The sequence below is a fragment of the Penicillium robsamsonii genome, assembly GCF_028829455.1.
Source record: "Penicillium robsamsonii strain IBT 29466 chromosome Unknown utg000007l_segment0_segment0, whole genome shotgun sequence".
Lineage (NCBI taxonomy): Eukaryota > Fungi > Ascomycota > Eurotiomycetes > Eurotiales > Aspergillaceae > Penicillium > Penicillium robsamsonii.
In genome coordinates, this window is record NW_026643225.1 from 993,233 (window position 1) to 1,020,133 (window position 26,901).

Sequence of the window (26,901 nt, forward strand, 5' to 3'; positions counted from 1 at the left end):
TGTTGAAACTCCAGGCCCGCTTTTGGTATCCTCTAGAAAACCCGTTGAAACCCATATGTTGAACTTTTGGTATCATCGTCGTAACTCATCAGAAAAGAAAACTCCCCAGTCCCGAGGTGACAGGTTGATTGTCACCTCCTCATTAAATTAATTGTAAATTAAATAATTTACTGCGCGTACTTCTGGCGGAAGTACTTGGCAGCGTTGACCATCTGTTGTATTTGATCAGCATTTTGAACGTCAATGTTAGGGAAATTGCCATTGCTTACCGCAGTCAGAGCCGCCTTTGTCTCGGGCCAGCCACGAGTCTTAAGTCCACTGCAAAAGGGCATATTAGCATCGAGTATGAAAAGAAAATTAGATTTCGGGGCAAAAAAAAACGAACCAATCGGGATTGCACCAAAGCTGGGAGGGAGTAAGGTATGCGAGCATCTCTTCGATGCGGTCCTTGATCTCCTGCTCGGTGGGAACACGAGGGGAGTGGATATCGTAAACACCGGGGCCGATGTGGCGAGGGTAGGCCTCGTCGATGAAGACCTTGAGGAGCTTAGCATCAGACTTGCTGTTCTCAATGGACAGGACATCGGCATCGAGAGCGGCGATGGCGTGGAAGAAGTCCTGGAACTCAGAGTAACAGAAGTGGGAGTGGATCTGAGTGCCATCGGTGACACCAGCGGTGGACAGCTTGAAGGAGTCAACAGCCCACTTGAGGTAGGCAGCACGAGCCTCACCAGTGCGGAGAGGGAGACCCTCACGGAGAGCAGGCTCGTCGACCTGGATCACAGCGATGCCAGCGGCCTCGAGGTCAACAACCTCGTCGCGGAGAGCGAGAGCGAGCTGCTGAGCCTGGACGGACTGGTGGACATCGTCACGGGGGAAAGACCACCGCAGGCAAGTGATGGGACCAGTGAGCATGCCCTTCATGGGCTTGGGGGAGATGGAGGCAGCGTACTTGGACTCCTTGACGGTCATAGGGGCGGGACGAGAGATATCACCGACAATGATGGGAGGACGCACGCAGCGGGAGCCGTAAGACTGAACCCAGGCGTGGGTGGTGAAGACGTAACCAGTGAGGCGCTCACCGAAGTACTGCACCATGTCGTTACGCTCGGGCTCACCGTGGACGAAGACATCGAGGTCGAGCTCCTCCTGGATCTTGACGACCTCCTGGATCTCCTTCTCGATGAACTTCTCGTACTCAGCAGGAGTGATCTCACCCTTGGTGAACTTGTTACGCTGGATGCGGATCTCCTTGGTCTGGGGGAAGGAACCAATGGTGGTGGTGGGGAAGAGAGGAAGCTTGAGAGTCTTGGTCTGCTCGGCGTAACGCTCGGGGAAGGCAGACTTGCGGTTGTGCATCTCAGGGGTGACAGCGGCCTGGCGGGCCTTGACAGCGGGGTCGTTGGTGCGGGCAGAGGAAGCGCGGGCCTGAACAGACTTGGCGTTGGCCTCGAGCTGCTCACGAACAGCGGCGGGGCCCTCGGTGACAGCCTTGGCGATCACGACAACCTCGGTGGCCTTCTCAACAGCGAAGGAGAACCAGTCTCGGACCTCAGCATCAAGGGTCTTCTCGCTGGCGAGAGTGTGGGGGACGTGAAGGAGAGAGCTGGAAGTGGCAACAATGACACGGTCCTTGCCGAGCTTCTGGATGGCGTTCTCGACCTTCTCAATGGCAGCCTTGAAGTTGGTCTTCCAGATGTTACGGCCGTCGACAACACCGGCGGAGAGGACCTGCTTGGGGCCAAGAGCGGCGACGACAGTGTCGAGCTGCTCAGGGTTGCGGACCAGGTCGATGTGAATAGAGTAAAGGCTCTGGAGGTCGGCGAGGACATCAATGTTGTGGACGATGTCACCGAAGTAGGTGGCGAGAGTAATGCGGGGACCCTCAGCACCGAGGGCACCGAGCTTCTCGTAGGCGGGCTTGAAGGCAGCCTTGGACTTCTCAGCAAGATCGAAGACGAGGACGGGCTCATCAATCTGGACATCCTCGGCGCCAGCGGCCTTGAGCTTGGACAGAAGCTCAACGTAGAGAGGAAGGAGCTTCTCAAGCAGTGTGATGGGGTCAACGGTCTGGTCACGGTCGGCCTTGGCGAGAGTCAAGAAGGAGACGGGACCAAGGATGACGGGGCGGGTGATGATGCCAGCGGCCTTGGCCTCAAGGAACTCAGCAACGGGCTTGGGCTCAGCGGCGAGCTTGAACTCTTGGTTGTCCTGAAGGGTGGGCTTCACGTAGTGGTAGTTAGAGTCGAACCACTTGACCATTTCCTGTTGATTGAGTCAGTATACTGAATTGGGGCCCGTATATTGTAATCATTTGCACATACCAGACTGGGGACATCAATGCCCTCCTTCTGGAGACCACGGCCCATGGCGAAGTACTCATCGAGGGGGTTGAGGTTGTACTTAGAGTAACGCTCAGGGATGGTTCCGAAGAGCTGGTGGTGGTCGAGGACCTGATCGTAGAAGGCGAAGTCGTTGCTGGGAATGACATCGACACCGGCATCCTTCTGGATCTTCCAGTGCTCCAGACGGAGACGCTTGCCCTCAGCGAGAAGGTCATCGCGGGAGATCTTGTCAGCCCAGTAAGCCTCGGTGGCCTTCTTGAGGTCACGGAGTCTTCCCATGCGGGGGAAACCCAGAATAGATCTATCCAAATAATCAGCAAGTAGTTCAGTAATCGTTTTAGAGTCGAGCCAACATACGATTGAACCATTCTGACGGTATGTGAAGAGGAGAAAAGAAGGAAGGAGTCTCAAGGATAGAATTTTCACAAATCCGATGCCTTTGAGAGAGTGAAGGAAGAGAAGGGGGAAAAGTCCGGGAAATGCTCAAAGAAATATGGAGGGGGAGGAAGCATACGCTAATCCTAATGGGGCTTTCGTCCCAATGGGGAATCGGTCCACCTGCAAGTTGGAGGGGTAGTTGTACAGTATGATACATGGTACAGTACCTCTACGTACCTCTGTGGACTTGGGATCCAGGCTCTCTGGGCGGATCCTTTGGGAGCTGGTGTAACTTACTGTTATTTTCAGTACCAATACCCCATGATCTCCGTGATCGGTCTTCCCTGTGGATGATCACGCCATTGAGACACTGATAAGGCCTCTGCAAGAGCTGTTTACAAGTCTTGTCAATTAATGTTATTTATTTTGTTATTTATTTTGTTATTTATTTTGTTCTTTATTTTGTTCTTTATTTTTTCTTTTCAGTAAGGGCCTTGTACAGGTCTGTAAATCTAAATTTATCGATGAGCGGTCAAGCCTACTAGAAAAAAAAAAGCAAACAGGGGGAGTACGGGGCAACTGACACGTTGGCAATTGACCCCGCTACTTCACCCGCATAACACAACTTGGGAGCTCATATATATCTACATACATGCACAGCGTCTTCTCGAGTATCGAATTAATAGCTTTAGTATTTCCAGTCAATTCTTCATGGTTCTCTACTAGAAATAATAATGACTCAGATCTAAGAAACCCCGGTGTCGGGGTCCATTCAAGCAATTGATCGCCCCACGTGATGTGATGTCGTGATGGGCAAAAAAGTTAATTGGATCATTTTTTTCTTGAGGAAAAAAAGAAAGCCATTGTCCAAGTATCAAGTCTCTCAGACACGAAAAGAGCAGTCATGGCCTGCACTGCTGTTTCCCTCGATGCAGCCAACTCCCCGGAGGATGGCCAAAACAGTGAACATCAAAACTCCGACGGAGTTTCTGTGACTAATGAAGATGATCGCGACCTCCTAAAGCTTGGCTACCGCTCTGTTCTAGCCCGAGGCTGGGGCTCGTTCGACAATTTCGCCTGCTCCTTCGCGGCCTTGAATTGCGTTGGAGGAATCCGTGTGCTTTTCTATATCGCCCTCAGTGGAGGTGGGCCGGCTGCCATGTATGTTTTCCATTTTCCGCATGCAGTTCCCGCTTTTTTGCATTGATGGCATTTCTAATAACTCCCACAGCTGGAGCTCCTGGGTCTCCGGTAGCATACTGTCCGTCATCACGGCCGCCTGTCTCGCTGAAGCGTGTTCAAGCTATCCCGCCGCAGGGTCGATTTACTACTGGGCTTTTCGATCCTGGGGAGGCGGTAAACTCGGCCGCTTCATCTCCTTTCTAATTGCCGCATGGACATTGGTTGCATGGACCGCCTTCCTCGCGAGCGATTCGTTCGGTGTCGCCAACTACCTGATTTCGGAGATCGTCGTGTTTGACCCGAAGACAAGCTTTCCATATGAAACAGCCGACGTCCGAGCGCGCGCTGTGGCATGGGCCATTTCGCTCCTTTTCCTGGCCATCGCTACCACGCTGAATTTCCTGCCCCCGCGTATGTACTCCTGGGTGTTCCGAGCGGGTGTGACGGTCATTATCATCGATATGCTACTCAACTTTATCTGGCTTCCCATCGGCGTGTCCAAGACGTACGGTTTTCAGTCAGCCGAATACGTGTTTACGTCTACATACAATGGTGGGGACACCAGTCCCGGACTGAACTGGGTTCTATCCTGGTACTTGGTCGGCAGTTGTCTCGTGGGACAGGACGCTTCGGGCCATGTCGCCGAAGAGACCGTGTCGGCCAAGAAAGCCGCCGCGAAGGGTATCTTCTGGGCAACCGTTGCGTCTGCGTTGTGTGGCTTCCCAATCATCATCTTGTTTCTCTTCTGCATGCCTCCGATTGAGACGTTCTATGACACTAACGTGCCCCAGCCGTTCATTAACATGTACGCGATGGCGCTCGGTCCCCATGCACACGTTGTGATGACCATTGTCGCGATGATTGGAGCAATTCTCAACACTTCGATTTCCCTGGTTGCTGTATCACGACTTGTATTCGCCGTGGCACGCGATGGTGTTTTCCCATTCAGCGACGTGTTGTCGCGTGTCTCGAAGTCAAAGCAGCCTCACAACGCTGTCATCTTCATTTCCGTGATTGCCGCGCTTCTCCTCTGCACCCAGCTGCCGTCCCAAGTGGCTTTCTCCAGCTTGGTCTCAACTTCAGCTGCAGGTTCTCTCGCAGCATACAGCTTGGTTGGAATCGGCCGCGCATTCATTACGCGTAAATCGTTCCGTCCAGGCTTCTGGGATTTGGGCCGGTTTGGCGTGGTTGCCGCAGTGGTTACATTCTTGTGGAACGGATTTGCGTTTTCTGTTCTGTGTGCTCCGGCTTACTCGGACAGTGCCATTGACAAGGACTCTACCTTGTTTAATTACGCGATTGTGATCATGGGCGGTGTGACTATCATTGCGATCGCCGAGTGGTGGCGCAAGTCCAATGGTGATTGGTTTGAGCATCTCAAAATCGTTGACTCGGACACCGAGACAGAGCATTCTATTGGACTCGAGGAGAAGACGAATGTCTTGCCCGATACGACTGCTGTTTGAACTAGTCGGGGGTTATACGGCCGCTGCCCTTTTCTCGGTTGCTACCGGGACTGTAAGAAGGGAAACAAAAAAGGTGGGAATCTGGTATCTATATAGGGGTGTTTTTGGTAAGTGTGTTTTCTGCAGCACGCATGACGGGTGTTCGAGGTCTGGCATTTTTGGTCTTCCAAAAGCGCGAGTCTCGTTCTGAGAAATTACCGTTAAAACTTGATCTGGACAATACCAGCGAAAGGACATGCATGCTTCATCCCTCTTCTCTCCCTACTTGGTGTCATGCCTTGAAGATCTGATCTCAAGGCAGATGCTGCTAACTGCCCCTCTTGGGATATAGATCGGCGGTTTGCTACTGACAGGCTCCAGTCCCGGATCATTCCTATGTTAGGCTGAACTAAAGTCCTGCTGCCCCCAAGACATACGTGAAGTGGTGTCTGTGATGAACCATTCCTCTCATCACTCACTTCCATGTCGCTCCAAAGCACGAGCAGAGATCGAACTCCACCACATGAGCCTCAGTCACAGGGGGTCCGGGTGTTGCACTCCAGTCTATGGCCGTCCTCTTGTCTACTGGACTTCCTGGACTGATGGTCCGCCGTGGCCCGAGGTCTTGTGGGCGAGGTCAGCAAACCGCTTGTAGGCTCGTAGATATGGTCGAGAACGTAGAGTATTATCATTGTAGCATTGATCTATTCCCAAAAGACAAGAGAAGGCTTACGTCTAGTGGGCACCCAGCGCGGCCGAGATCAACCTTTTGTATCCTCGCACCGCCTCTTCAAGCTCCCCCACAGTGATTGCCTCGCCGTCGCCATGGGCAACATGAATACTACCCGGCCCGTAGAGATACCGCTTCACTTTTAGACCTTGAGTACTGATCTCCAAGCAAGGGATATCAGTCCCGTAGTTCACAGTAATTACGTCAAACCCGTCAACATCAAAATCAAGATGTTGTGGAGGAGCGCCGTTCTCAGTATCCCCAAAGTCAAGATAGACGCTTCCATCATCACCAGTCACATCTTCAACCGCCTTCCTTACAATCTCCCTCGTTTCATCTGGACTTCCAGCCGCCAGACGAACGGAAATCGTCGCCTCGGCATACGCAGGAACGACATTAGCAGCTAAACCAGCGCGCACGACCCCAATATTCAATGTCGATTGACCAAACTTCTCACTACGGAGAAGTCCGCCTTTCTCTGGTGGGATATCTTGCAGGGTATCGAGGTAAGATAAAACAGGCAGAAGTGATGAGATCGCGCTTTTCCCGAGCCAGGGGTATCCCGAATGCGCTGCTGTTCCTTCAGCAACAATCTTGAACCCAAGAGTACCTTTATGTCCAGCGACAAGGTTGAGCTCTGTTGGCTCTCCAAATATGACTGTGTGGAATGTAGGTGGTGCTAGGTTGAGATCGGAGTTTGAGAAATGTTTCATGCCAACGCCACCTTTTTCCTCACCGACGTCAAACAACAAACCGATTGAGGCGTCGGGGTTGGCTTCCAGTGTTTCCAGTGCGGCAAATAGTATTGCTGCGACACTGGCTTTGGCATCCACTGTGCCGCGGCCAGCGATAATCAGGTCTGACCGATTGAATGTCAGATTCTCTGTGTTACGCGAGGCTGGTGGATGAAGCGCGTAAGGAATGAACGGTGGGACAGTATCGATGTGACTGGTCAGAAGAACATTGGGAAATCTGTTTTCCCCGGTGTAGGCATATATATTGAATCTTTCTTGCTCAGTCTCACTCCCCGGTGTGACGATTTGTTTCTCGACGGTCAAGTTGTGTGAGAGAATGAAGTCCAAGAGGAAGTTTCCAACGCTTTCCTCGTGTTCACTGATTGACTGAATTTTCACGATGTCTCTGTGGAATGACAAGAGAGGAGACACATCGATAATTCTATCCAAGTCCACGCTTGAAGATTTGAAGTTCTCGTGGATCACTCCTCCACTTAAAGGTTGTTGGAAGTTCGACGCCAGTGCCAGTCTTGCTAGAGATGCGACAGCATAAAAGTAATTTGCCTTCATATTTGTCGGCTTATTGAAGTGTGGTAAAGGTTACGAACTGGAGTATGTTATTGACTCCTGGGAAGAGATGAAGTCGAATGAGAGGGGGCGGATTAGGGATTATCTCCCCGCAATGGCGTATACCGTAGCCCTGGAATACCTACTTCTTTTCGTTACTGCATGTAATTTTTTTTTAAATCTAGCGACATGCATTATCTTTGCTCGGCAAACTCACTAGATTACTTGCAAGGCATCGATTTGCCGAGCGTGTCCTAATTATTGCGTGCTCTGTCGACCTCGAAACATCATTCGGTTGGATTTTAACCAGCGCGATATAAAACCAGATTTACAACATTCATTTCGTGAATTGACAAAAATCAAGATTGATGACGTTGTACTATCAGATACTAGGGTATTATATACTAGGGAACTAAGTAGTCTGAATGTCGACTCATAGGAGATAATCGTCACAGAGTGTTTTAACTGTGGACAATATAATAGGCAATTTAGTGGACTATAGGCGACATCCTGCTTTTTAAATCGAGGGGCTTCTCAGCGCACATCAGGCGAGGCTTTTATCCCAATCTATAATCTTAGAGAAGTATAATACGGTAGGTAAGCCCTTACGTGCACGCCATGCCGAGAAGTCTTTGCTCATCTTGCGCAATTCACACAGGAGATAACCAACTTTCAGTACTTTTTGAGAATGTGGAGTAGAAGAAATGTCAGATCCCATTTAATGATCTGGATAGCCCTTCTATCATTGCTATTGCTCTAGCGTTACATTTTCCCCGTGAGGCACAAAAGACACTAGTCGGTGATCACTATGTCTTCTGAGATAGCAGAGAAGGGCCAAATTGGGACTATTTCTCCCGTCAAAACACCGATATTGGAGAAAGGAAATGTACATTATGTCAACCGCAATGGAGATGACACTCCGGAGTCCTTTGATGAAGAGCTCATCCCCGGTTATGATGCTACCCTGATGCGAGCACGTGCGACGCTCAGTAGCGCAGAGGAAAAGAAGCTTTTGCGACGCATTGACTGGCATTTGATTCCACTGTTAGCCGTTATGTATATGGTGAAAAGCGTGGATTTTAGCAATGTAAGATTCTTTGTGGAGAAAGCTAGTGGAAGATCACTGACCATGTTTTAGGTCTCATACGCCCGCGTTATGGATCAAGGCACACCCCGTAACATCTTGACTGAATTGAAAATGACTTCAGACCAATATAATCTGGTTACAACTATGTATTATGTGAGAGAGCCCAGGCCAAAAACGTCGTTCTAAGGTTGTACTAATTCCTTGGAGATCCCTTACATTCTTGCAGAAGCCCCGTCCAACCTTCTGTTGAAGGGCGTGCGACCTTCGATTTGGCAAGCTCGGATTATGGTATATTGAACCATCCTATCTATGGCTATTTCGTGACTAATAGTTATAGGTATCTTGGGGTATCGTTCTCTGCTGCCATGCAGCCGTGACAAACAGGCAGGGTTTATATGTCGTTCGATTTTTCCTCGGACTATTCGAGGCTGGACTGTGGCCAGGGATGCTCTTACAGTTATGCTATTGGTATAGACCAGATGAGGTTGCCCCAAGGATAGTTCTTGTGACTATACTAGGAAACTTTAGCACTGTGATCAGTGGTGTTCTTGCATTTGCTTTCAATGGTGTCATTGCTGGTGATTTATCTGGATGGAAATGGTATTTGGATTTCCTCCCAGGAAGATGAATTATATGCTAATGGTGCTTTTTAGGCTCATTTTGACGGAAGGGATCTTCACAGTCTTACTAGGAATCTTTACATATTTCTTCTTACCTGATTGTGAGTCCTCTAGACTTCCAGTGTCAAGCGAAACTAACAATACCACAGTTCCTTCAACTGCATCCTGGTTATCCGAAAAAGAAAAGGCCTTCACTCAAGCCCGTCTACCTAGCAACTCTCCTCGAGCGGCGGAGGCTAACTTCAATCTGCGCGAACTCATCACGACATTGAAGAATAAGCGAATCTGGCTTTTCCTCTCATGTTGGGCATTCTTCACTATCGGCACAACGGGGCTCAATTTCTACCAACCAACCGTCATTTCCAATCTCGGATTCACGTGAGCCATTCCCACCCGAAGGACACAGTGCAGTTGCTAACAAAGGTCAAAGGTCTATGGGTGAAGCCCAGCTACTTAACATCCCATCTGCGGTCTTTGCAGTAATATTAACTGTGGCATTTGGTATCTTCGCAGATACCGGGCGTATTCCCCAGCCAGCCATCCCGCTTGGGTTCATGATTGTCATTTTAGCATGCTATGGCGTTCTGTATGCCTTCCCAAACAACGGCGGTGTATATGCCGCGACGATCGTAGCAGGGGGTTTCTCAACTGCATGGTGAGCGTGAACCTAAAGGGAAGATACCACTTCAATATCTCATGCTAAGACAAACCAGGTATACAATGATGTGGCCCTGGCGCGTCCAGACCACCGAGGGCGCCACGGGATCCGCCTTTGCAATCGCATTTGCGAATAGTTATGGCCAGATTGGAGGAGCTGTGGGATCTCAGCTATTTAATTCTCGGTTTGCACCACGATATACGACCTCCTTTGGGATTGCCATGGGATTTGTTGGCATGGCTATTATTATGAACCTCATCACCTGGGCTTTTACTTGGCGGGTAGATGTCGATACGAGGAAGCTGAAGAGGATTCGAATTGCAGCAGCGAAAGAGAATCAGGCGGTGTTGAATGATGTTGATATTCATGCAGGAGAGAAGAAAGACAGGTAAATGGGGTTCGGGGTATTAGATGCCGAGCAAAACGGATATTGATGCAATATGTCTCTGATGGTGAGGATCTGATGAATTCAGTCTGCTAGTCTTGTAGTAAGCTTGTCCGGTAGTCCAATAAGATTTATATCAATGTGTAGCAACACTCTCTACCCAGGCCTTCCCCAGCCCTTGCACTGTGATAAGTGTGGGGGTGGATACTGGGATGATCATTTCCAAAAGCGTTCGGCTTCCCCTCAACGGAGCATGTCCGACAGCTTGAAGTTCATACTGTTTGCTTCTCTTTGAGCAATTTCCTCATTGACACTCTGCCACTCAAACAGATTCTGTACACCATGGCATTCGCACGCAGATTAGCCATCATGCCTGGTGGCCTCGGTACGGACACGAGATAAATACAACGCCGGACACAATGAACCCTAACATCTCTTTAGGCGGCCTTGGATCAAGCATAGGCCAAAAGCTAAGGCAGCAAGGTGCCCGTCTTGCCATTCTCTATGCACCATTCGAAGCTGGACGGCGCGATGAGCTTCTCGAATCCGGGTACGGTGCGAGCGGCAATCTAGATGACATCCACACCTATGAATGCGACATCACCTCACCAGACTCCGTGCAGGCGGCATTCAACTCTCTAGAGAAACAATTAGTTGAGCCAGCCTCATCCTCTACATCCGAAACCGCGTTCCCAAGTATCCTGATCAACACAGCCGGATATGTATCTCTCAGTGACATGGAGATAACACCTCCCGAAGAAACACTCAAACATCTCACCACTAACATCTACGGCCCAATGCTCTGCTCTCAAGCGTTTGCTCGACTCTATTTCGCCACATCCAAGGCGGCCGAATCATCACCGAACCCTCCACCCCCGGGAAGAATCGTTAGCATTTCATCTCAGGCGGCACATGCTGCGCTGCATCGACATGGCGCGTATTGTGCTTCGAAGGCTGGGCTTTTGGGTCTGACGCGCAGTATGGCCTCTGAGTGGGCTGGTCGGGGTATCACGGCTAACACTGTGTCTCCGACTGTGGCGTGGACGGAACTTGGGAGGAAAGCTTGGGGGGAGGCGAATGTTCGCAAGGCCTTCTTGGCGAGTATACCGACAGGCAAGTTTGCGCTTCCGGAGGAGGTTGCTGATTCCGTGCTGTTTCTTTGTCAGGTATGTTTCTTGGGATTGGTGAGCTACATCTCTTGTTCTAACTTTTGCAATAGGATTCGAGTGGCATGATCAACGGTGCGGATATTAGAGTTGATGGTGGTTTTACTGCTAGATAGCCTCGTCTATAGTTAGAGATCTCCTTCCATGTCAATATTGAAATTTATGCGTCCCAAATTGTTGGGACAAGAAAGCCTGATTCGTCCTGGTGATAGATCCATCTGCCTCCATGGGCGAATCGTATTGTTGTTCATTTTTTTTTTCAAGGCCTTGATCTCATGCCCATGTGTGCGTGATGACTCTTGTAGTTAAGGGGAAACATAGGCTGATTGGTAGTGAATCGTCCTCGGGATATCATCAGTAGCCAAGCTTGAACCCACCCCAGTTCAGCCTCGAAAAGGTCCCCTTGGGATCATAGGCTGCTCTGATTTCTTTCATTCGCTGAACATTGGCAGGCTTAAATCCGGCATAAGGATCCTGCCACTCGCCTGCGTCGCCCATGTAGACAAATTCCCTTGCAAGGCCATTGTGTTTGTTCAATTCGTGAAGGTGTTCAGTCAATTGACGAGCCCAAGATTGCACTCGGAGGTCATCTTGGGGCAGTTCCCAACTGGTGCTAAGTTGCCACCCTATCAGGTAGTGATCAGCATCATCTGCTCCGGGTAAATTCTTGAAAATAAAAGCATATGGGATGTCCTACATATCAGAGCTTCATCGTCAAGATCCCACACATTGCTAATACCATTGGTCTTCGAAACTCTCGAGGCGCTCGCTGGGGATATGTTTGCCACAAAGGTTGGGTGGAGACCTTTAACATCGGCAATATCTTTGACAGCTTTTTTCCATGTCTCGATCATGAATGTAAAGACTTCAGCGTCGGGTGTCATCGAGTGGTGTGAAAACATGTCCCTGTCAATAAATATAGCTACGGTCAGATGCACAAAGCTTCAAATTGGTCAGATATCCGCAACAACTCACCGGAACATTTGCTTGGGAGTGTCCAGATTAGATGCCCATTGCTTCCCGGTCGTAACGTTGTGAGTCTTGGAAAGTCCGGGAATAGCGGTAAAGTTCCTGAACCCAGATGGCGGATTACTGATTCCAGCTTGAACGCCAAGGAGACTGGAAGACATCTGCTTGGTGGTCGTATTGTAAGTCATGGTAATCACGGAGCCAGCAGCAACAGGGCTATTGCTATTACCGACTGCCCAGTTGCAGATCGCCTGACTGAAAGCAGGCGTCGAGGTCTCATTAAAGATTTGAATAGTGGTGCTGATGTGCGGCATAGAATATGTCTTCAAGGTAAATTTTGTCACAATTCCATAGTTGCTGGCACCTCCCTTCAAGGCCCAGAACAGGTCGGGGTTTGCGGTAGCACTCGCAATTGTCAGAGTGCCATTTCCAAGTACAATATCGTAACTGGCGACGTTGTCCATAGCGAAGCCGTGTTTGTTGATGTAGTAAGATACTCCGCCGATGAGAGTGAGACCTGGTACTCCAATGGTTTTCAGACGACCACCGATGGCCGTCCGGCCGTATGGGTCAAGTGCTGAATACACATCATACCAAGTCATTCCCGGCTGTACCTCGATTGTGTCCTTGTTAACTTTATACCTGGTCATTTCATTGAACGCCAAAAGGACACCGCCATCAATGTTATTTGAGCCTGGGACCTGTACAGTCGGTGTTAGATCTGCTTGTGTAATCTTAGCATGGTATTTCTTGCATTCATATGTCCACCGCCACGAACAGCAAATTGGGCATCACATTGAACAAAGACCCCAACCGCAGCAGCAACTTGGTCGGCATTCTTGGGCATAAAGATGCAAGCTGGGCTCAAATCGGCTCGAGCATCCCAGTAGTTTGTTGCCTGCTCGTTGTAGTTTGGTGAGACGGGAGAAATGTATTGCTTTGGGTAAGAGGCAGGGAGCTTCTTGCAAGCACAAGCAGCACCAGCTGTCAAATTGAATGACCCCAAAGTGTTGGCGGTGGAAGTGCAAGTCGAGACATCTGCATTTATTGCACCCCCAGTGCCAAGAGCACAGGCGAGCCCTAAAAGTCGCAGAAAGGACCTCATTCTAATAACGGTGTCACTCTTGGAGAGTCTTGGAGACAGTCTCCTTGCCTCTTATATGCGTTTCGGGTCTAGGGAGGTGTCAGAAATCCTTTTGATTGAAATACCGTATATAGACAAGACCCGCGTGTTCAGTTTCCTGGAGTCGGCCAATTATCGGGTATTGTGTCTGGGCAAGTGAAGGGTTAATTCAGCTGTAGTCACATGGCAATCTAGATGCGAAGTACTACATGGGTGTGCATATGGACGTTACTTATATACCGATGCTGTGCAGTTTCGTATTCATTTTCGAACATTGGCATTGGAATTCAATTCATGATTCCTTTCTTCAAATATCATGCTTATCTTAAGTACGATGTAGGCCCCAGTCCCATCAATGGGATGGGACTGGGGCCTACATCGTACTTCTGGGTAGTCATTTCAAAGGCCCCTTTGGCGGGAGGCTGGGTATGGGAGCTTTGACTACTCGCCAGTTGGCCGGGGTCTTGAAAGGGGGTTCATAATTTAATACGAAAAGTGCGACGTGGTTCTCGTGCCAGCCTTGAAGCAATTCTTCACGCCACGTTTCATATTAGGCTATAGTAGTAGTAGCCTGAAGCGAAGGAGACCCCTCACGGGGTAATCCTGCGAGACCAGCAGTGCCACATACACAATGAAGAAGCGAGTGCGCTATGGTGCAATATATTGTCAATTCTGTGTTATGAGGATTAATATTTACTCGAATGGCACCTTTGAGGTGGAAACCCGAGAAAGCCATATTGCTTCGGAAGGCAACCCGTCAATCGCCTAAGTACGTGAGTTTCCCGATACAAGCCTCCCTTGTGTCCAAAGAGGCAGTGGGAAAAGGAGACACAAACCCACATCTAGCCTCATGTCCTAGTCTACGTAATGGGTTCCATAAACTCACGCTACGCACGTCTTGTGACGATGGGAATCTACGCCGCAGCAATGCCAATCTCAATGATAATGATAATTTAGATCGTCGGCTAATCCACAGAGAAATTTGCAGTTAGTACGATCTACTTCATGCACCGGCAACATCATCGACCCACAGCTGCTCTTTGGAAGAGAGGCGTCCAAGTAACAGAAAGCCCCCGTTCCGCTTTCAACTAATATCTCAAGCACTAGAAGGTTTCACGGAACGCAAAGATACTGGAATAGCAGTTGTCTCATCAGACACATTCCATAGCAATGAGTAAACCCCTTCGCCCTGCGAGTTCTCTTGAACGTAGAAGCTGGAAGAGATGTCGCCAGAATCCGATTCTACCATCATCCAATTTCCATAGAAGATAAAACCTGTAGTCGTCCGTTTCGACATATTCATAGATGTAAAGCCCATTCCATGGTCCGAAGATGACGAACTGGGGATGTAAAGCATCTCATCCGACCAGCTGGTGTTCGCATTTGAGGTTCCATTCGGGTTGGCGATCCAAGTGCTATCCGAGGACTCAGATGCACGTTCAACTAGTATCTCTCACATTAGCATATAATCATGACTGGGGGATGGGGTATTTCGCTGACAATATATACTTGAAGTATTCGAAGCATTTGAGTGGGCTGGATCGCCAATCAGAGCCTTGCCTAGCACTTCGTGAGCATGCTTCTAGATAGTGGTCTGTGAATATAAAAACCCTACCATCTCCATAGAACAAAGAGAGACCACCAACTGACTCCCCATACGCATAAAGTCCGAACTTCTCACCCGCGCTGGGACCGCTCCGCGAGACGATTCTAGCAGCGTACGCGGACGCTCCTAGGCACAGCGCCATGTAGAAGACTGAGAAACGGAACATAGCGGATAGCAGATAATGAGAAAGATGTCTGACTTTGAACGAAATTTAACAAGAACCTGACTATTTTGCTGTAGTTCCCTATATACGTAATCCTTTTGCATTTTACGGTCTCGGCGGCAGGACGACGCTTAGTCGGAATTTAGGGTTAAAACGCAGTACGCAATCGCCGTTTAGACAAGTTTACGTCTCATCGCAAAATATAGTCTCTAGATAGTTATCAAAAGTGGGTTTGTGGGCGAGGCCGGGCCGCGCGTTGGCTGACGTCGGTGCCGCGGTGGTTCCTGGTTTGTACCTGAAGGACGTCAGATAGCTTGAAAGAACGCACAGACTTTGGCCAACACCTCATTGCAGTCTATGTCGCAGATTCATGGTGTTAAATAAGAGGAAGTAGGTTACAATAGCATTTATTGTTCGGGTTGGGAGTAGTCAGTTAATTCCAATCTGGATGAGGGCTCCTAAAGTATGGCGATAGTCTATAATTTCTATACACCTTTCCTTTAATTGAGGTATTCCGGTGGTCTTTGGAAATCATCCTTTATCTTTGCTCTATCTTAATCTTCGCCGCGTAGTTCGTGACGGGGCCTGCATTAGGGCCTAATTTCCAATCGCGTAGGTCCACTTCTAGGTCATAGGTCTATTGGGTTTCTATTTCTGGCCATCCTTGTGCGGTGCTAACTTTAAAGCTAGCCTCGCAAATAGGCAGCTCTGGGTCGTCACGGATCGGCACATCCCGAGATCTAGGTCTGAGCTTACGCACCCTTATATGTTGAGCCTGTCCAATCAGACCTCGTATCCAACGAGCTGGCTGATCTTGTTCATAATCGAGACATATTCCGACTTTTGTTGCAGAGCATCAGAATGGTAGGGCATCAGAGCATTATATATGTTGATAAAAGCTGGTTTGTAGCAACAACACCTTTCTACAAATTATCTGACAGTCCTTTCCAACAACGTCACGTTCGTTATTATTCTGCTTTCCTTTCAATTCCCACTAGTCTATGAATCTACTCTGTGTTTGTCCACTACAGTTCAAATTGCTGGCATTCGTGACCGACCATGAAGATTTGGACCGCTCTTTTGGCCATCGCCGGAGTAGCATCGGCAAGCTCAATCCACCACAGCAAACACCCCAGACTAAAACGGGATGCTTGCTCCGGAAACATTGCAACTGATAGACAGAGCTGGTGCACCTTGGACGTGAGCACAAACTATTACGATGTCGTCCCCACCACGGGCATGACCAGAGAGTATTACCTCAACATCGAGGATGTCACCGTTGCTCCGGATGGCTACTCCCGCGCAGCAATGGCAATCAACGGGTCAATCCCAGGCCCTACCATCGAGGCCAACTGGGGTGATAATGTTATCGTTCATGTCACCAACAGTCTGACCTCAAACAACGGGTCCAGCATCCATTTTCACGGCATCCGTCAGAACTATACCAATCCGAACGATGGTGTTGTATCCATCACCCAATGTCCTACTGCTCCAGGATATACGACAACCTATAAGTGGAGGGCCACACAATATGGTACATCATGGTATCATTCTCATATTGGGTTACAAGCCTATGAAGGTGTCTTCGGTGGAATCGTGATCAACGGGCCTGCCACCGAAAACTATGATGTGGACAAAGGAGTTTTGTTCCTCAATGACTGGAGTCACCAGACTGTTGACGAGCTCTATGCCACTGCCCAGGCCAATGGCCCACCCACATTGGACAATGGCCTCATCAACGGCACCAATGTATATGGAGATGACAATTCAACGAGCCAAACAGGCTATCGCTTCAACACATCATTCACGGCGGACACCTCCTATCGCTTTCGTCTTGTGAATGCTGCGGTAGACACACACTTCAAGTTCTCAATTGATAACCATACTCTGACGGTGATGGCAATGGACTTGGTACCCATTGAGCCATTCAATACAACTGTCTTGAGCATCGGCATGGGTAAGAGGCCGATTACCTACCATCTGCATGTATCCTTACTAACTATTTTTCCCATGCAGGTCAACGGTACGATATTGTGGTAAACGCAGATCAATCCACAGGAAGCGACAGTTTCTGGATGCGCGCAGTCCCTCAGTCCGCCTGTTCCGACAACGACAGCACAGACAACATCAAAGGAATCGTCTATTACGGTAGCACACCATCTACGCCCACCACGACCGCATACTCGTACACCGATAGTTGTGACGACATGGACCTCTCCGATCTCGTCCCGTACCTGGTCCAGAGCGCATCAGAACCATACTACAATTCCAGCGAGCCAGTCACACTAGGCACGAATTCCGAGAGTCTCTTCCGCTGGAAGATGAACGGAACATCAATGCAAGTATACTGGGACAACCCGACCCTAATGCAAATCTGGAACAACGACACAACATTCACCAACGAAAGCGGCGTAGTGGTGCTCCCAACCGCAGACGAGTGGTCCTACGTTGTTATTGAAACCGCCCTGGCTGTCCCGCATCCTATCCACTTACACGGTCACGACTTCTTTATTCTCGCACAGGGAACGGGGACGTACAGCTCCTCTGATATCACGAGCTTGACGAACCCGCCCCGCCGGGATGTGGCTATGCTCCCGGGTTCTGGGTACCTTGTTGTTGCGTTCAAGACTGATAACCCCGGGGCTTGGCTGATGCATTGCCATATTGGATGGCATACTGAGGAGGGGTTCGCTATTCAGTTCTTGGAGAGGTATGCGGAGGCGCGGCAACTGATTGATTATGATACTTTGGCTTCTACTTGTGAGGCATGGGATGCATATATCACGGAGAGTGAGCTTGAGCAGGAGGATGATGGTATATAAGTGTGTAGACTGTGCAGGGAGTACTAATCGGAGGATCCGTTTCACCATCAGTGAAATCGATTGATATAGACAGGGTCAGTATTCGTCCATTATCTGTCTTCTTCTTTCTTGCACTTTTGCGACGAGTCGAGCACCGAATTCTATCTATGTGCTTGATCTCTCTAGATAATCTATTTTAGTATACCAAAAGGTACAGCCTATCTTCGCCCCACAGGCCTACGATCGTGCTCCATATCCAATCCCCGCAAGTATAGGTCTTGATCGGGAGAGGTTTCACCCCCTTCCATTGTTACTGCAAGGAAAAATCAATGAGCATAGAGGGAGAGAAAGATCATATGTATGGTCGACTGTGTCTATAATCATAAGGGGCCTTCACACCATCACCGCATGCATGTACGCCCCATGAAGATCTCCTCCCCTACACTTACGTAGTCATCTACGTAGAGTGTCCGCTCTCCCAAGTCCAGTTCCTAGATATTTTCGCTTTCAAAACTCCTAAAGCCATGCTAACCCGTGATATCGTAAAGAAAAATGGTATCGGTTCCGCCGGAGTTGTTGTCTATGCGCTGACACCGGGGAAGCACTCAGCAAGACCCTTGCTGTGCTTGTTGGAGGCGTGCTCGAGGAGACTATAGTCGCATGTGTTAGCAAAGAAACCCATTTACCGACAGGAATGAATTGATTCGTAAGGGATGAGGGTGTATCACGTACGCAGGGGCCTTGGTGGTCTGGAGGAAAGTTTGTCTGCAGACCTGGCACTGGATGCTCATGGCTTTCTCGTTCTAGATAAGAATGTGGGTTAGCGACTGGAGAAACAATATGGGCGTTGGAGGCGATGTTGACTTACGCTCTTGGTCTGCGACTTAGCGGTCTTGGTGTCCTTTGCGTTGCGCTCGCGCTTCATGTTGGCCTTGGCTCCCTATTGAGTATTGTTAGTTCACTGCGCGTTGGGCCAAAACAAAGAACTCAGAATGGGTTGTCTGTATGGCTGAGGGATTCCTTACGTTGCCCATTTTTGCGGTATTTGACTTGACGTCTGAAACGAGAGAAAAGGTTTAAAGAGGGGAATGCGATGGGATGTGGGAGTGAGTGAGATCTGTAATTTTTTGTAAAAAAAATTGTCCCCGGTCTTGGGCCCCACGTGGGGCGCGGGACTGCTGACTAAGTATCTCTATACATCATGGGCACCGCTCGGCAATTTAACGGGTTCAACAGGTACAGTAATGAATGGATCTCGCCGAGGATCGAATTCCAAACTTCATGATAAGTATGGACGGGTGGAGATTCAACATTTATCACGGCAATATCTACCTGTCACTCTATGTTCGGAAAACTATTATCATGACTACTTCTACATCTACATAAGGTATCTGGAAATAAGAAAATATCAATATGGTTTCAATCATGGGAGTCGCAAACGAGCGGGACTCTGGGTACTATCCACCATCAATAACAAAACCGATCCAGAGGGCGTCCACCATGCCAATCAGAAATCCGTCCGACGAATCTTCAGTGGCCATGAGACTCTCCGCCGGACGATTTTGGTTTTCCGAGGGATATGAGGTTGTGGCTAGGGATAGTGGAAGAAGAAAGAAATCCCTGATGTTCAATCCATGAGAAAGCAGGGTATTTATACCCTGGTGTCTAGCAAACAATCTACTCAGTCTGCCAGCAAGCAGTCAAGCATCCATAGGAGGGTCTAACATATGACCCTGGCTAAGAGCGACTACCAGAGACGAGGATCTACTTCCGAAGATGGTACATTTTCTCGTGACGAAGAAAAAATTTCCGAAGCTAGTGTAGTATTCAGGAAGCTAATCTTCCTGCGACTAATGGATACTAGTTAAAATGGATTCCATTTGCTAATTCACCTCCATAACATTCTCCCGGAAGAAACCCCGGTTTCTCTTCCCAGTAAAATGCCCATCCCACACGGGCGACTCATTGTTGACGATGTAGATAATAACGTTCACAAAGAAGGGGAATGTAGTCGACCAAGTAGTAGTTAGCCAAGAATGTCGCAATCAACAATAACCATGAAGTCCATGGGATGCGGTGGACATCAAATGGTTCCTTCTGGCAGGCACATTCTCCCTTAGATGGGGACGCTGTTACCGCCGGAACGTGGCCCGTTCCAGCTATGCCAGCCTGGTTGAGAAGTGACTTGCAACTTCCAGATGGATCTCTGGCAGACTGGATAGACGCTGCCCCTTTGAAATCGCACGCCGACTGGTCCTTTTTTTGGTCCTGGTAGTAGCGGTCAAGGATGTAAGAGAGTTTATCCTTGTTGGCGCAGATACCGTAGGCACCGTACTGCCCCGTGGTTGCGTTCTGGGAAATTCTGTCGCAGGCGGTCTTGTCGCTTCCGCAGACTGTACCGAACAAGTCACCATATTGGTCTGCATGCAGAGACTGACTGGCTACACAGGAAAGACTGTCCACCATGCAGGAACACAATTCTTTGTTCGGAGAAGGTGGTAGGGGACTGGACTTTGCCAACCACTTTTCGTCAACGGTAGGACAGGAGCGTGGAGAGTTTGTGGGGGTGTAGCTGCCACTGTTGACACCACTGGGGGTGGCAGTTTGAATCGCCTTCGAGTAATAGCCGAAGTCTTGCTGAGTGATGACAGAGTCCCCGTCGACAGAGACGAGCCCGTAGTCGTTAGTACTTTGAAAGTACATGTAGACAATGCCACCACTCCAAACATTTTCCATATCCGGTCCGAAAATTGCAGAGATGTCGCCAAACCTACGAGGTCTGATAGTGTTGCATCCATATTCAGAGAAGAATATCGGGAGAGGATAATCATTGTACTGCTCGGTGAGATTTTTGTAACCGGAGCCCTGGAACGTGTTGTCTCCACACCACTCGTAGATATTGTAACCGAAGAAATCAATGGAGGTAGACTGATCTCCACAGCTGAGATAGTCTGTCAGCTCGTTACGAAAATCTGGTTGATCGGTAGTTGCGTAACCAAAGCCCAAGGACTTCCTGTATCCCTTAGCTTTGACATAGGCTTTCATGTCGCGAACCGCTGCTTTGACAAATGCTGAGCCCATTGTCTGGTTCAATTTGTCCACAACTTCGTTGCCGGCAAAGAACCCAATCACGTTATCATACTGGTGGAAGGCATCAACCACAGCAGTATATCGATCGTACAATTCAACGGTCCAGGATGGTGAGTTGGAGACAATCGACAGCTGAGGAGATGAGAGGTCGGCAATGACATAAATTCCTGCATCAGCCAATTTCTTCATACAAGTATCGTGGCCTTTGGTCGGGTCGACAGCGTAGGTCCGAATGACGTTGGTGCGAAGTTGTTGGAGGTAGGGGATATCACGATCGCAGTACGAACCATCCGCCAGAGGATCGGTGTAATGAACACCATTTGATTGACCGGTACCTTCGGCTCCTCCGGCATTGTAGTCCTCTAGATAATGGTCAGCATAGGGCTATGAGAAGAGCCGTATCCTCTGAGATTCATACCCTGATAAGCAATGCCACGGATGTAACTGGTCGTAGGATTAACGCTTGAAACGGTTTCACAGTAGTCTACCAACTCACAACTGCGATCCATTATTTGCATAAAAGAACTTGGACCCCTGGGCATTCACATGTTAGTTGCTTGGATCCTCTGAACAGTGTAGAAATACTTGCTTTGATCTCGATTGTGGGAACACTTGCTATGGCAGTAGCCAGCAACAGGAAGATCCCTGCTAGGACAAGGTGAATTTGCATCTTGGCTGCAATCTGATCAGTCATATTGATGGCTATGCATAAAGATGAGAATGACAGCGAACCTAGTGAACCGAAAGGTGATGGGGTCTGTGTAGCTCGACGCGTTGTTTATGAAGAGACCAAAAAGAAGTCGGACGGAGCGTGGCATATGTAGCACGTGCCACCTCCATCTGCCCATATTGGAAGCAGCGAGGCGGCCGACGGGTATCTGACCGCCTATGATTGGGAGAGATATCTTGAATTTGATCATATGTACACAGGTATCTGCAAGTATGATTGTATAAAGTAAGATCATTTATAGTGGATAAACGATGCTAGTAGACATAACATCATATTTCCAAGGTCCTTGATAATAGCCGAAGAATAAGCCTTGCGTACATTAGTGTCTAGTAGCGCCCAGAGTGTGTCTTCTTCGGGTACCTGCATGGAAGTAGCCTTCACATCTGGTCGGGTTTATACAACCCTTGCGTTCGTCTCGATATCCGCCTCTCGGGAGAGTCAAGTTGTTTTTAAGAATATGATGAAACTACAAGAGTGTCGCATAAGATAATGAGCATTCATTCCAGCGGAGTAAAGGATTCCTAAGTGGAGTATAGCTCCACCATCAAAATGATCTCCCTCGGGAGTCGGTAGGATCCGACTTTATGATCCACATGCTATTTTTATCGACTTACCTAGGGTAGATGGTGTCACGTGGATTCCCCGCCTCAGGCATTATTTGGCGGTCAGAGACGACGGTAGGTTTCTTGCTCTTACTTCCTTTTGGATCTTAATTTACTACTGAATTGAACCTACTGTTATGAACTCATAAGTTATTCCAAGTCTCTATCGTTAGCAGTCAATTTGTACCTGTTCCTCTTGCCGTTTGGGCCACTCATGATCTTTCAAGGTTGCTCGGGGCCTCTTTGGTTCTAGATTGGTCAGCATCCTTTGCGCGGGCCCCCGGGTGATCAACATCCCAATCTCCCAATTTCATTATGTACTTAGTTCGAGCGCCACCAGCGCTTCTATTCCTATTTGCGCCAGACACTTTTGTTGGGCAGTACTCCGTGGGCGGCTAGAAATCCTAAGCTTGACAATACAAGGCTACCAATACTTTACCGGTGTGTTCAGTCTTGTTCGGGCATGTACATTACACAGAATACAGGCGTCAGCCACAATGTAATATCTCTGGGGATAGGTGTTTGAATTTCTTTGGATGGAGAATTGAAAATGATAAACGGAAAAACGTAACGCTTGATTGATATAACATGCTAAATAACATAAACCGGAAATAGACAAGACTCCTGATGATAGTTACACAGTTTATTCTCTCCAATCCTGTTTTTGGGATTCCAGCGAAAGACTTTCCACCTGGGGAAGTAAAAAAAAGAAAGCCCAGGAGAAAAGGAATGTAGCTCGCTACTCTTCATTTCTTATCGTACTTCCGATCAGGCCGCAGCAACAGGTGATGCTGATATTTCTGGTGCTGGAGGTGGAGGTGGAGGTGGTGGTGATGATGCCTCTTCCTGTTGCTGCTGTTCTTGTTCTTGTTCTTGCTTTAGTTTTTTCTGCGCCTTTGCTTCTGCATCTGCCTTCTTCCATGAGCCCTCATAATGATGAGTCACAAGGACATCACCTTGATCCGTCGGGTTTCCATTTTGAAGAGCAGCGAAAGAGACTCCAGGCATGATCAAAACATCACCGACCAGCTTAGGCCGTTTAGTGTGTGCATAATCGCGATCATCCACGGGTCTGCCGAGCAATTGTTCGAGACTGTCCATGATCGCGATCGTCATAATCTTAGGTCCCGTCACGTTGACGACGTCCGAAAGCATTTCTAGGGTAATTCCTTCGATGCCCACGGCGTTTTCTCGGGCAATATCTTTCAAGGTCTTGACGACAGTGTCAACGATAATTTGAAGATTGCGCGACGACTTCCGTGCGACAAATATCCAGTTGCAGAACTGGGAAGCAACTTCTGTCCCCGGTCCTCGCCATTCAAAGTCGAACTCCAATCCGACAATCATATCGATGTTCTCATTTTGGTATTCCACGGGTACCCACTCAGAAACCTCTTTCTCGCATGAAGTGTCTAAATCTCCCCAAATTCCGCCTTCGGCGAGAACAACCAAGTAACGGAACAAGTCTGCACGTAGGATGGGTATTGTAAGGGCTTCATAGACTTCGACGATGTCCGGTCGCGTTTTATAATACTGAGTGCGAACGAAGGCTTCAGCCGATCGATCGGTCAACAATTCCGAGCGGAAAGTGGGGTTTTTCTTTGTCCAGCTGCCGGTCCATTCACGTTGATTTTCTGATATATTATCAAATTTGGCGGAATGCCAGACCTTGTCTGGAAGCGTATAAATGGGTGCTGGAGAAGGATGTTCCTTTGGAGGCACTGATGTTGAAATCGGGGCCGCTGTGGTGGTAGTCGTCCCGGGGTCCGGTATTGTGGTATTAGAGACAGATGGGATTTGTTTCCACGAGTATAGATAACAAAAGAGCGCAAGTGGAATAATAACGGCGACAGTTAAGCGCAAGGAGCGCGAGTTCTTTAGGTTAGTTGACATTGAAAGATGAATAAGGTAACACGAGAGCCCCGGGAGGGAAACGTGGGATATATGGAATTCGATCAAAGAAAGTAGTTCAAAGAAAGCAAGAGAATATTCCCTTATCTTACATATTTCCCGCCCCCACTATGTGATCCGAGTGGATGCATATTATTAGGATAGAGGTTCGTGCCCCTAGGTATTGCCAAGGCCATCTAAAATATTAAGTCGGCTAACAGAATGTCTTGATTGGACTATAACCCATCCCACCGAATTAGATTGCTTAAACTCCCATAATTAGTACACTGAAACGACATACTAGCTCCGTATGATACGGGTACCTAGTCTCGTCGCCAATTTAGTGGGAAAATAGCGTCACTGGTATATATGATGCATATTATGTCTGCCCCCTTTTCTCTCCTACTAGTTTCCCACGTTACTGGTGTAAGCAAGACGGTTTCTGGAGAACAACCAAATCAGTCCTTTTTTGAATTATACGTCAACCACGTGGATGCACATCCATTCTAATCGGTCTGTTTCGAATTGTTAGATGCCAAGTCTAACAGAAAATTCGATGATTCTCACTTTATTTTCACGTTTTTGGTCATGCCTTACGCTTATCTTTCTGAGCGGAGGTCTTTGGTCTCATGGAGTCTATGGCAAGACAACCGAGTTCGACACGTCGATACAAAGTGAGACTGGGTTTATGGGATGGTATTTGGGTCCAGAAAACAGTAAGAACACCCTATATAGCAAATCCTTTTCTAAGGTTAGCCTTGTTATAAACGTTATTAACCTTGATTTCACAGCCGAGGCAATGACGGATCCAAAAACATGGACGACATCGGGGAACTACGCAGCTGGTTGCAACGGAAATTCCTGCAGGTTTGCCACAAACTGTGCCAATAACAATATCACATATGATGATGGCCTTATAGGTTCTTGGTGAGCTGCCAATCAATAGTAGATTCCAACTTATGAATGTGAATATTGACTTAGATCCTGTTCTTTCCCATAGTGGCAGCGCTACATGTGTCACTATGACAATTTTTCAAACATTCCCCTACGCAACACCCTCGGCGAGTAATATCTTTTGTGGGTTTCGTTGGAAGGCAAACACGATATATCGCGAACTGGAAGCAACAACAACCGAGTCAAGTACTGCACCCCGTCACTATCCTTTCAAGGAACAAGATCTATACATCGAATACCCCGACTAACTATAATCCCAGCCTCCTCTCCAACCCCATCCACTACAACTTTACGAACTGGTCAATTTCCCACAACTACTCCAGCTCCAACAAAACCTATATCCACTACGGGTTCGTCAGTCAGTCAATCACCAACGTCTACTGCGGCCACAACAACAACAAGTTCCAGCAAAGCTTGGATTGCGGGTGTTGTTGTTGGCCCGATTGCAGGCATTGCACTTATTGCAGGCCTCATATTTTGGTGGAACTATCGCCGAAAGGCAAAGCAGCCTTCGTTATCACAAGAGCAACTATTTATGGCCCACGGTCCTCCGCAGTCACTACAACCATCCACGGGATATCCGCCACACCAGTCAACAGGATATCCAATGGAAAATTATAAGCAAATGCACGAACTGGATACTGCTCAGACTCCCCGTTTATATGAGCTAGGCTCGACTAGCTACAGGTAGGAGAAATGAGATTAACTTGAACTGGCCGAGTTATTTGACGAGTATGAACTCCACCATGATGGCGAACAAAGTTTTTGAAATCAATTATGAGTTGATGATTTGAATGTATCCTTGCAATGCGAGGAGTCGTTTGTGTAGATATTAATAGGAGAAAAGAAGAAATTTATACTTGTTCATGGAGAGAAAGCTGAAGCTAATATCACGGCTTTATCGAGTCGTGCCTCCCATTTTTGGTGTACTTCCTGTCGCTCTTGGAAATAAAGAAATTAAAAATACTTTTATACATAATGAGCCACAACTATAATGTCCGCTCGACGTGAGTCCATCTTATCGTGGCTAGATTTGATTAGCGGATGGTGATGGGCTAGGAAAGGGGTGGGGGTTGCATTATTACAGAAGAGCTAATCCTAAACACTCTCCATTTAACCTGAACATTAATATCAAAGCACAAATATACCTCTCTATAGTATTACAACCGGCGGTATAAAGTGTAAGTCTCGGCCTCTTGCATCAACAACCCTACTGACGCTTGTTGAATGTTACTGGAAGGTATCTTAATCACTTTTATGCATGTCTCATCACAGGGTGCATTTTAAGAGTTTCAACTTCGAGACGTTTAGGAAAACCAAAGGAGCTTAAATCTGCGAGAATGTTTATTTTGAGCGTCAGGACTGATCTGCCAGCCTCATTCTCAACCTTATTGATTTTGAAACAACTACGACTACCCCACCCCTCATGTAGCTATCCATTACAGTGTGCAAGTCTGCTGCGTTGAGTATATACAAGCTTTACCTTGCAGCATGCTGTCCGGCCAAGGGCAACGAGAATGCCAGTGATGTTGGTACTATTGTATATAGCCCTGGGGTTTCGAGGCCCTTCTGTCACAATTTGTCTGCTTTATCTCAGATACCTACATCGGCCAAAAATAAGTAATAAGAGACAATCTACACACACTACGTGTGCATTTTATGGACCAAACTTGTGA

At 48.2% G+C, this 26,901-nt stretch overlaps 12 protein-coding genes across 12 annotated transcripts; 5 read left to right on the forward strand and 7 right to left on the reverse strand.

Moving 5' to 3' along the window:
• Positions 1 to 167: 167 nt before the first annotated feature.
• N7447_010657 (5-methyltetrahydropteroyltriglutamate--homocysteine S-methyltransferase) lies at positions 168 to 2,713 on the reverse strand (the record flags this gene model as incomplete). Its single annotated transcript, XM_057234919.1, has 5 exons — positions 168 to 212; positions 270 to 318; positions 386 to 2,265; positions 2,325 to 2,646; positions 2,703 to 2,713. The coding sequence occupies 5 exons, from the start codon at positions 2,711 to 2,713 to the stop codon at positions 168 to 170; spliced, it is 2,307 nt and encodes a 768-aa protein (XP_057081139.1).
• Positions 2,714 to 3,627: 914 nt separating this feature from the next.
• On the forward strand, positions 3,628 to 5,371 carry N7447_010658 (uncharacterized protein; the record flags this gene model as incomplete). Its single annotated transcript, XM_057234920.1, has 2 exons — positions 3,628 to 3,884; positions 3,955 to 5,371. 2 exons carry the CDS (start codon positions 3,628 to 3,630, stop codon positions 5,369 to 5,371), a joined length of 1,674 nt encoding a protein of 557 aa, XP_057081140.1.
• A 714-nt stretch (positions 5,372 to 6,085) lies between these two features.
• On the reverse strand, positions 6,086 to 7,384 carry N7447_010659 (M20 family metallopeptidase; the record flags this gene model as incomplete). The annotated part of the gene is made up of 1 exon (XM_057234921.1): positions 6,086 to 7,384. One exon carries the CDS (start codon positions 7,382 to 7,384, stop codon positions 6,086 to 6,088), a length of 1,299 nt encoding a protein of 432 aa, XP_057081141.1.
• A 3,089-nt stretch (positions 7,385 to 10,473) lies between these two features.
• Positions 10,474 to 11,413, forward strand: N7447_010660 (putative short-chain dehydrogenase/reductase; the record flags this gene model as incomplete). Its single annotated transcript, XM_057234922.1, has 3 exons — positions 10,474 to 10,516; positions 10,573 to 11,297; positions 11,351 to 11,413. The coding sequence occupies 3 exons, from the start codon at positions 10,474 to 10,476 to the stop codon at positions 11,411 to 11,413; spliced, it is 831 nt and encodes a 276-aa protein (XP_057081142.1).
• Positions 11,414 to 11,651: 238 nt separating this feature from the next.
• N7447_010661 (FAD-binding oxidoreductase) lies at positions 11,652 to 13,371 on the reverse strand (the record flags this gene model as incomplete). Its single annotated transcript, XM_057234923.1, has 4 exons — positions 11,652 to 11,923; positions 11,995 to 12,203; positions 12,273 to 12,967; positions 13,045 to 13,371. 4 exons carry the CDS (start codon positions 13,369 to 13,371, stop codon positions 11,652 to 11,654), a joined length of 1,503 nt encoding a protein of 500 aa, XP_057081143.1.
• Positions 13,372 to 14,090: 719 nt separating this feature from the next.
• Positions 14,091 to 14,481, forward strand: N7447_010662 (uncharacterized protein; the record flags this gene model as incomplete). Its single annotated transcript, XM_057234924.1, has 2 exons — positions 14,091 to 14,349; positions 14,378 to 14,481. The coding sequence occupies 2 exons, from the start codon at positions 14,091 to 14,093 to the stop codon at positions 14,479 to 14,481; spliced, it is 363 nt and encodes a 120-aa protein (XP_057081144.1).
• Positions 14,482 to 14,485: 4 nt separating this feature from the next.
• N7447_010663 (uncharacterized protein) lies at positions 14,486 to 15,161 on the reverse strand (the record flags this gene model as incomplete). Its single annotated transcript, XM_057234925.1, has 2 exons — positions 14,486 to 14,832; positions 15,005 to 15,161. The coding sequence occupies 2 exons, from the start codon at positions 15,159 to 15,161 to the stop codon at positions 14,486 to 14,488; spliced, it is 504 nt and encodes a 167-aa protein (XP_057081145.1).
• A 1,056-nt stretch (positions 15,162 to 16,217) lies between these two features.
• On the forward strand, positions 16,218 to 17,980 carry N7447_010664 (Multicopper oxidase type 3; the record flags this gene model as incomplete). Its single annotated transcript, XM_057234926.1, has 2 exons — positions 16,218 to 17,115; positions 17,175 to 17,980. 2 exons carry the CDS (start codon positions 16,218 to 16,220, stop codon positions 17,978 to 17,980), a joined length of 1,704 nt encoding a protein of 567 aa, XP_057081146.1.
• A 559-nt stretch (positions 17,981 to 18,539) lies between these two features.
• N7447_010665 (uncharacterized protein) lies at positions 18,540 to 18,993 on the reverse strand (the record flags this gene model as incomplete). The annotated part of the gene is made up of 4 exons (XM_057234927.1): positions 18,540 to 18,609; positions 18,692 to 18,762; positions 18,828 to 18,899; positions 18,985 to 18,993. The coding sequence occupies 4 exons, from the start codon at positions 18,991 to 18,993 to the stop codon at positions 18,540 to 18,542; spliced, it is 222 nt and encodes a 73-aa protein (XP_057081147.1).
• A 928-nt stretch (positions 18,994 to 19,921) lies between these two features.
• Positions 19,922 to 21,743, reverse strand: N7447_010666 (glycoside hydrolase family 72 protein; the record flags this gene model as incomplete). Its single annotated transcript, XM_057234928.1, has 4 exons — positions 19,922 to 21,411; positions 21,468 to 21,493; positions 21,546 to 21,583; positions 21,639 to 21,743. 4 exons carry the CDS (start codon positions 21,741 to 21,743, stop codon positions 19,922 to 19,924), a joined length of 1,659 nt encoding a protein of 552 aa, XP_057081148.1.
• Positions 21,744 to 23,149: 1,406 nt separating this feature from the next.
• Positions 23,150 to 24,274, reverse strand: N7447_010667 (uncharacterized protein; the record flags this gene model as incomplete). Its single annotated transcript, XM_057234929.1, has 1 exon — positions 23,150 to 24,274. One exon carries the CDS (start codon positions 24,272 to 24,274, stop codon positions 23,150 to 23,152), a length of 1,125 nt encoding a protein of 374 aa, XP_057081149.1.
• A 610-nt stretch (positions 24,275 to 24,884) lies between these two features.
• On the forward strand, positions 24,885 to 25,916 carry N7447_010668 (uncharacterized protein; the record flags this gene model as incomplete). Its single annotated transcript, XM_057234930.1, has 3 exons — positions 24,885 to 25,198; positions 25,272 to 25,423; positions 25,486 to 25,916. Coding segments are annotated over 3 exons (897 nt in total), but the record flags the coding sequence as incomplete, so codon positions are not given.
• Positions 25,917 to 26,901: the final 985 nt, after the last annotated feature.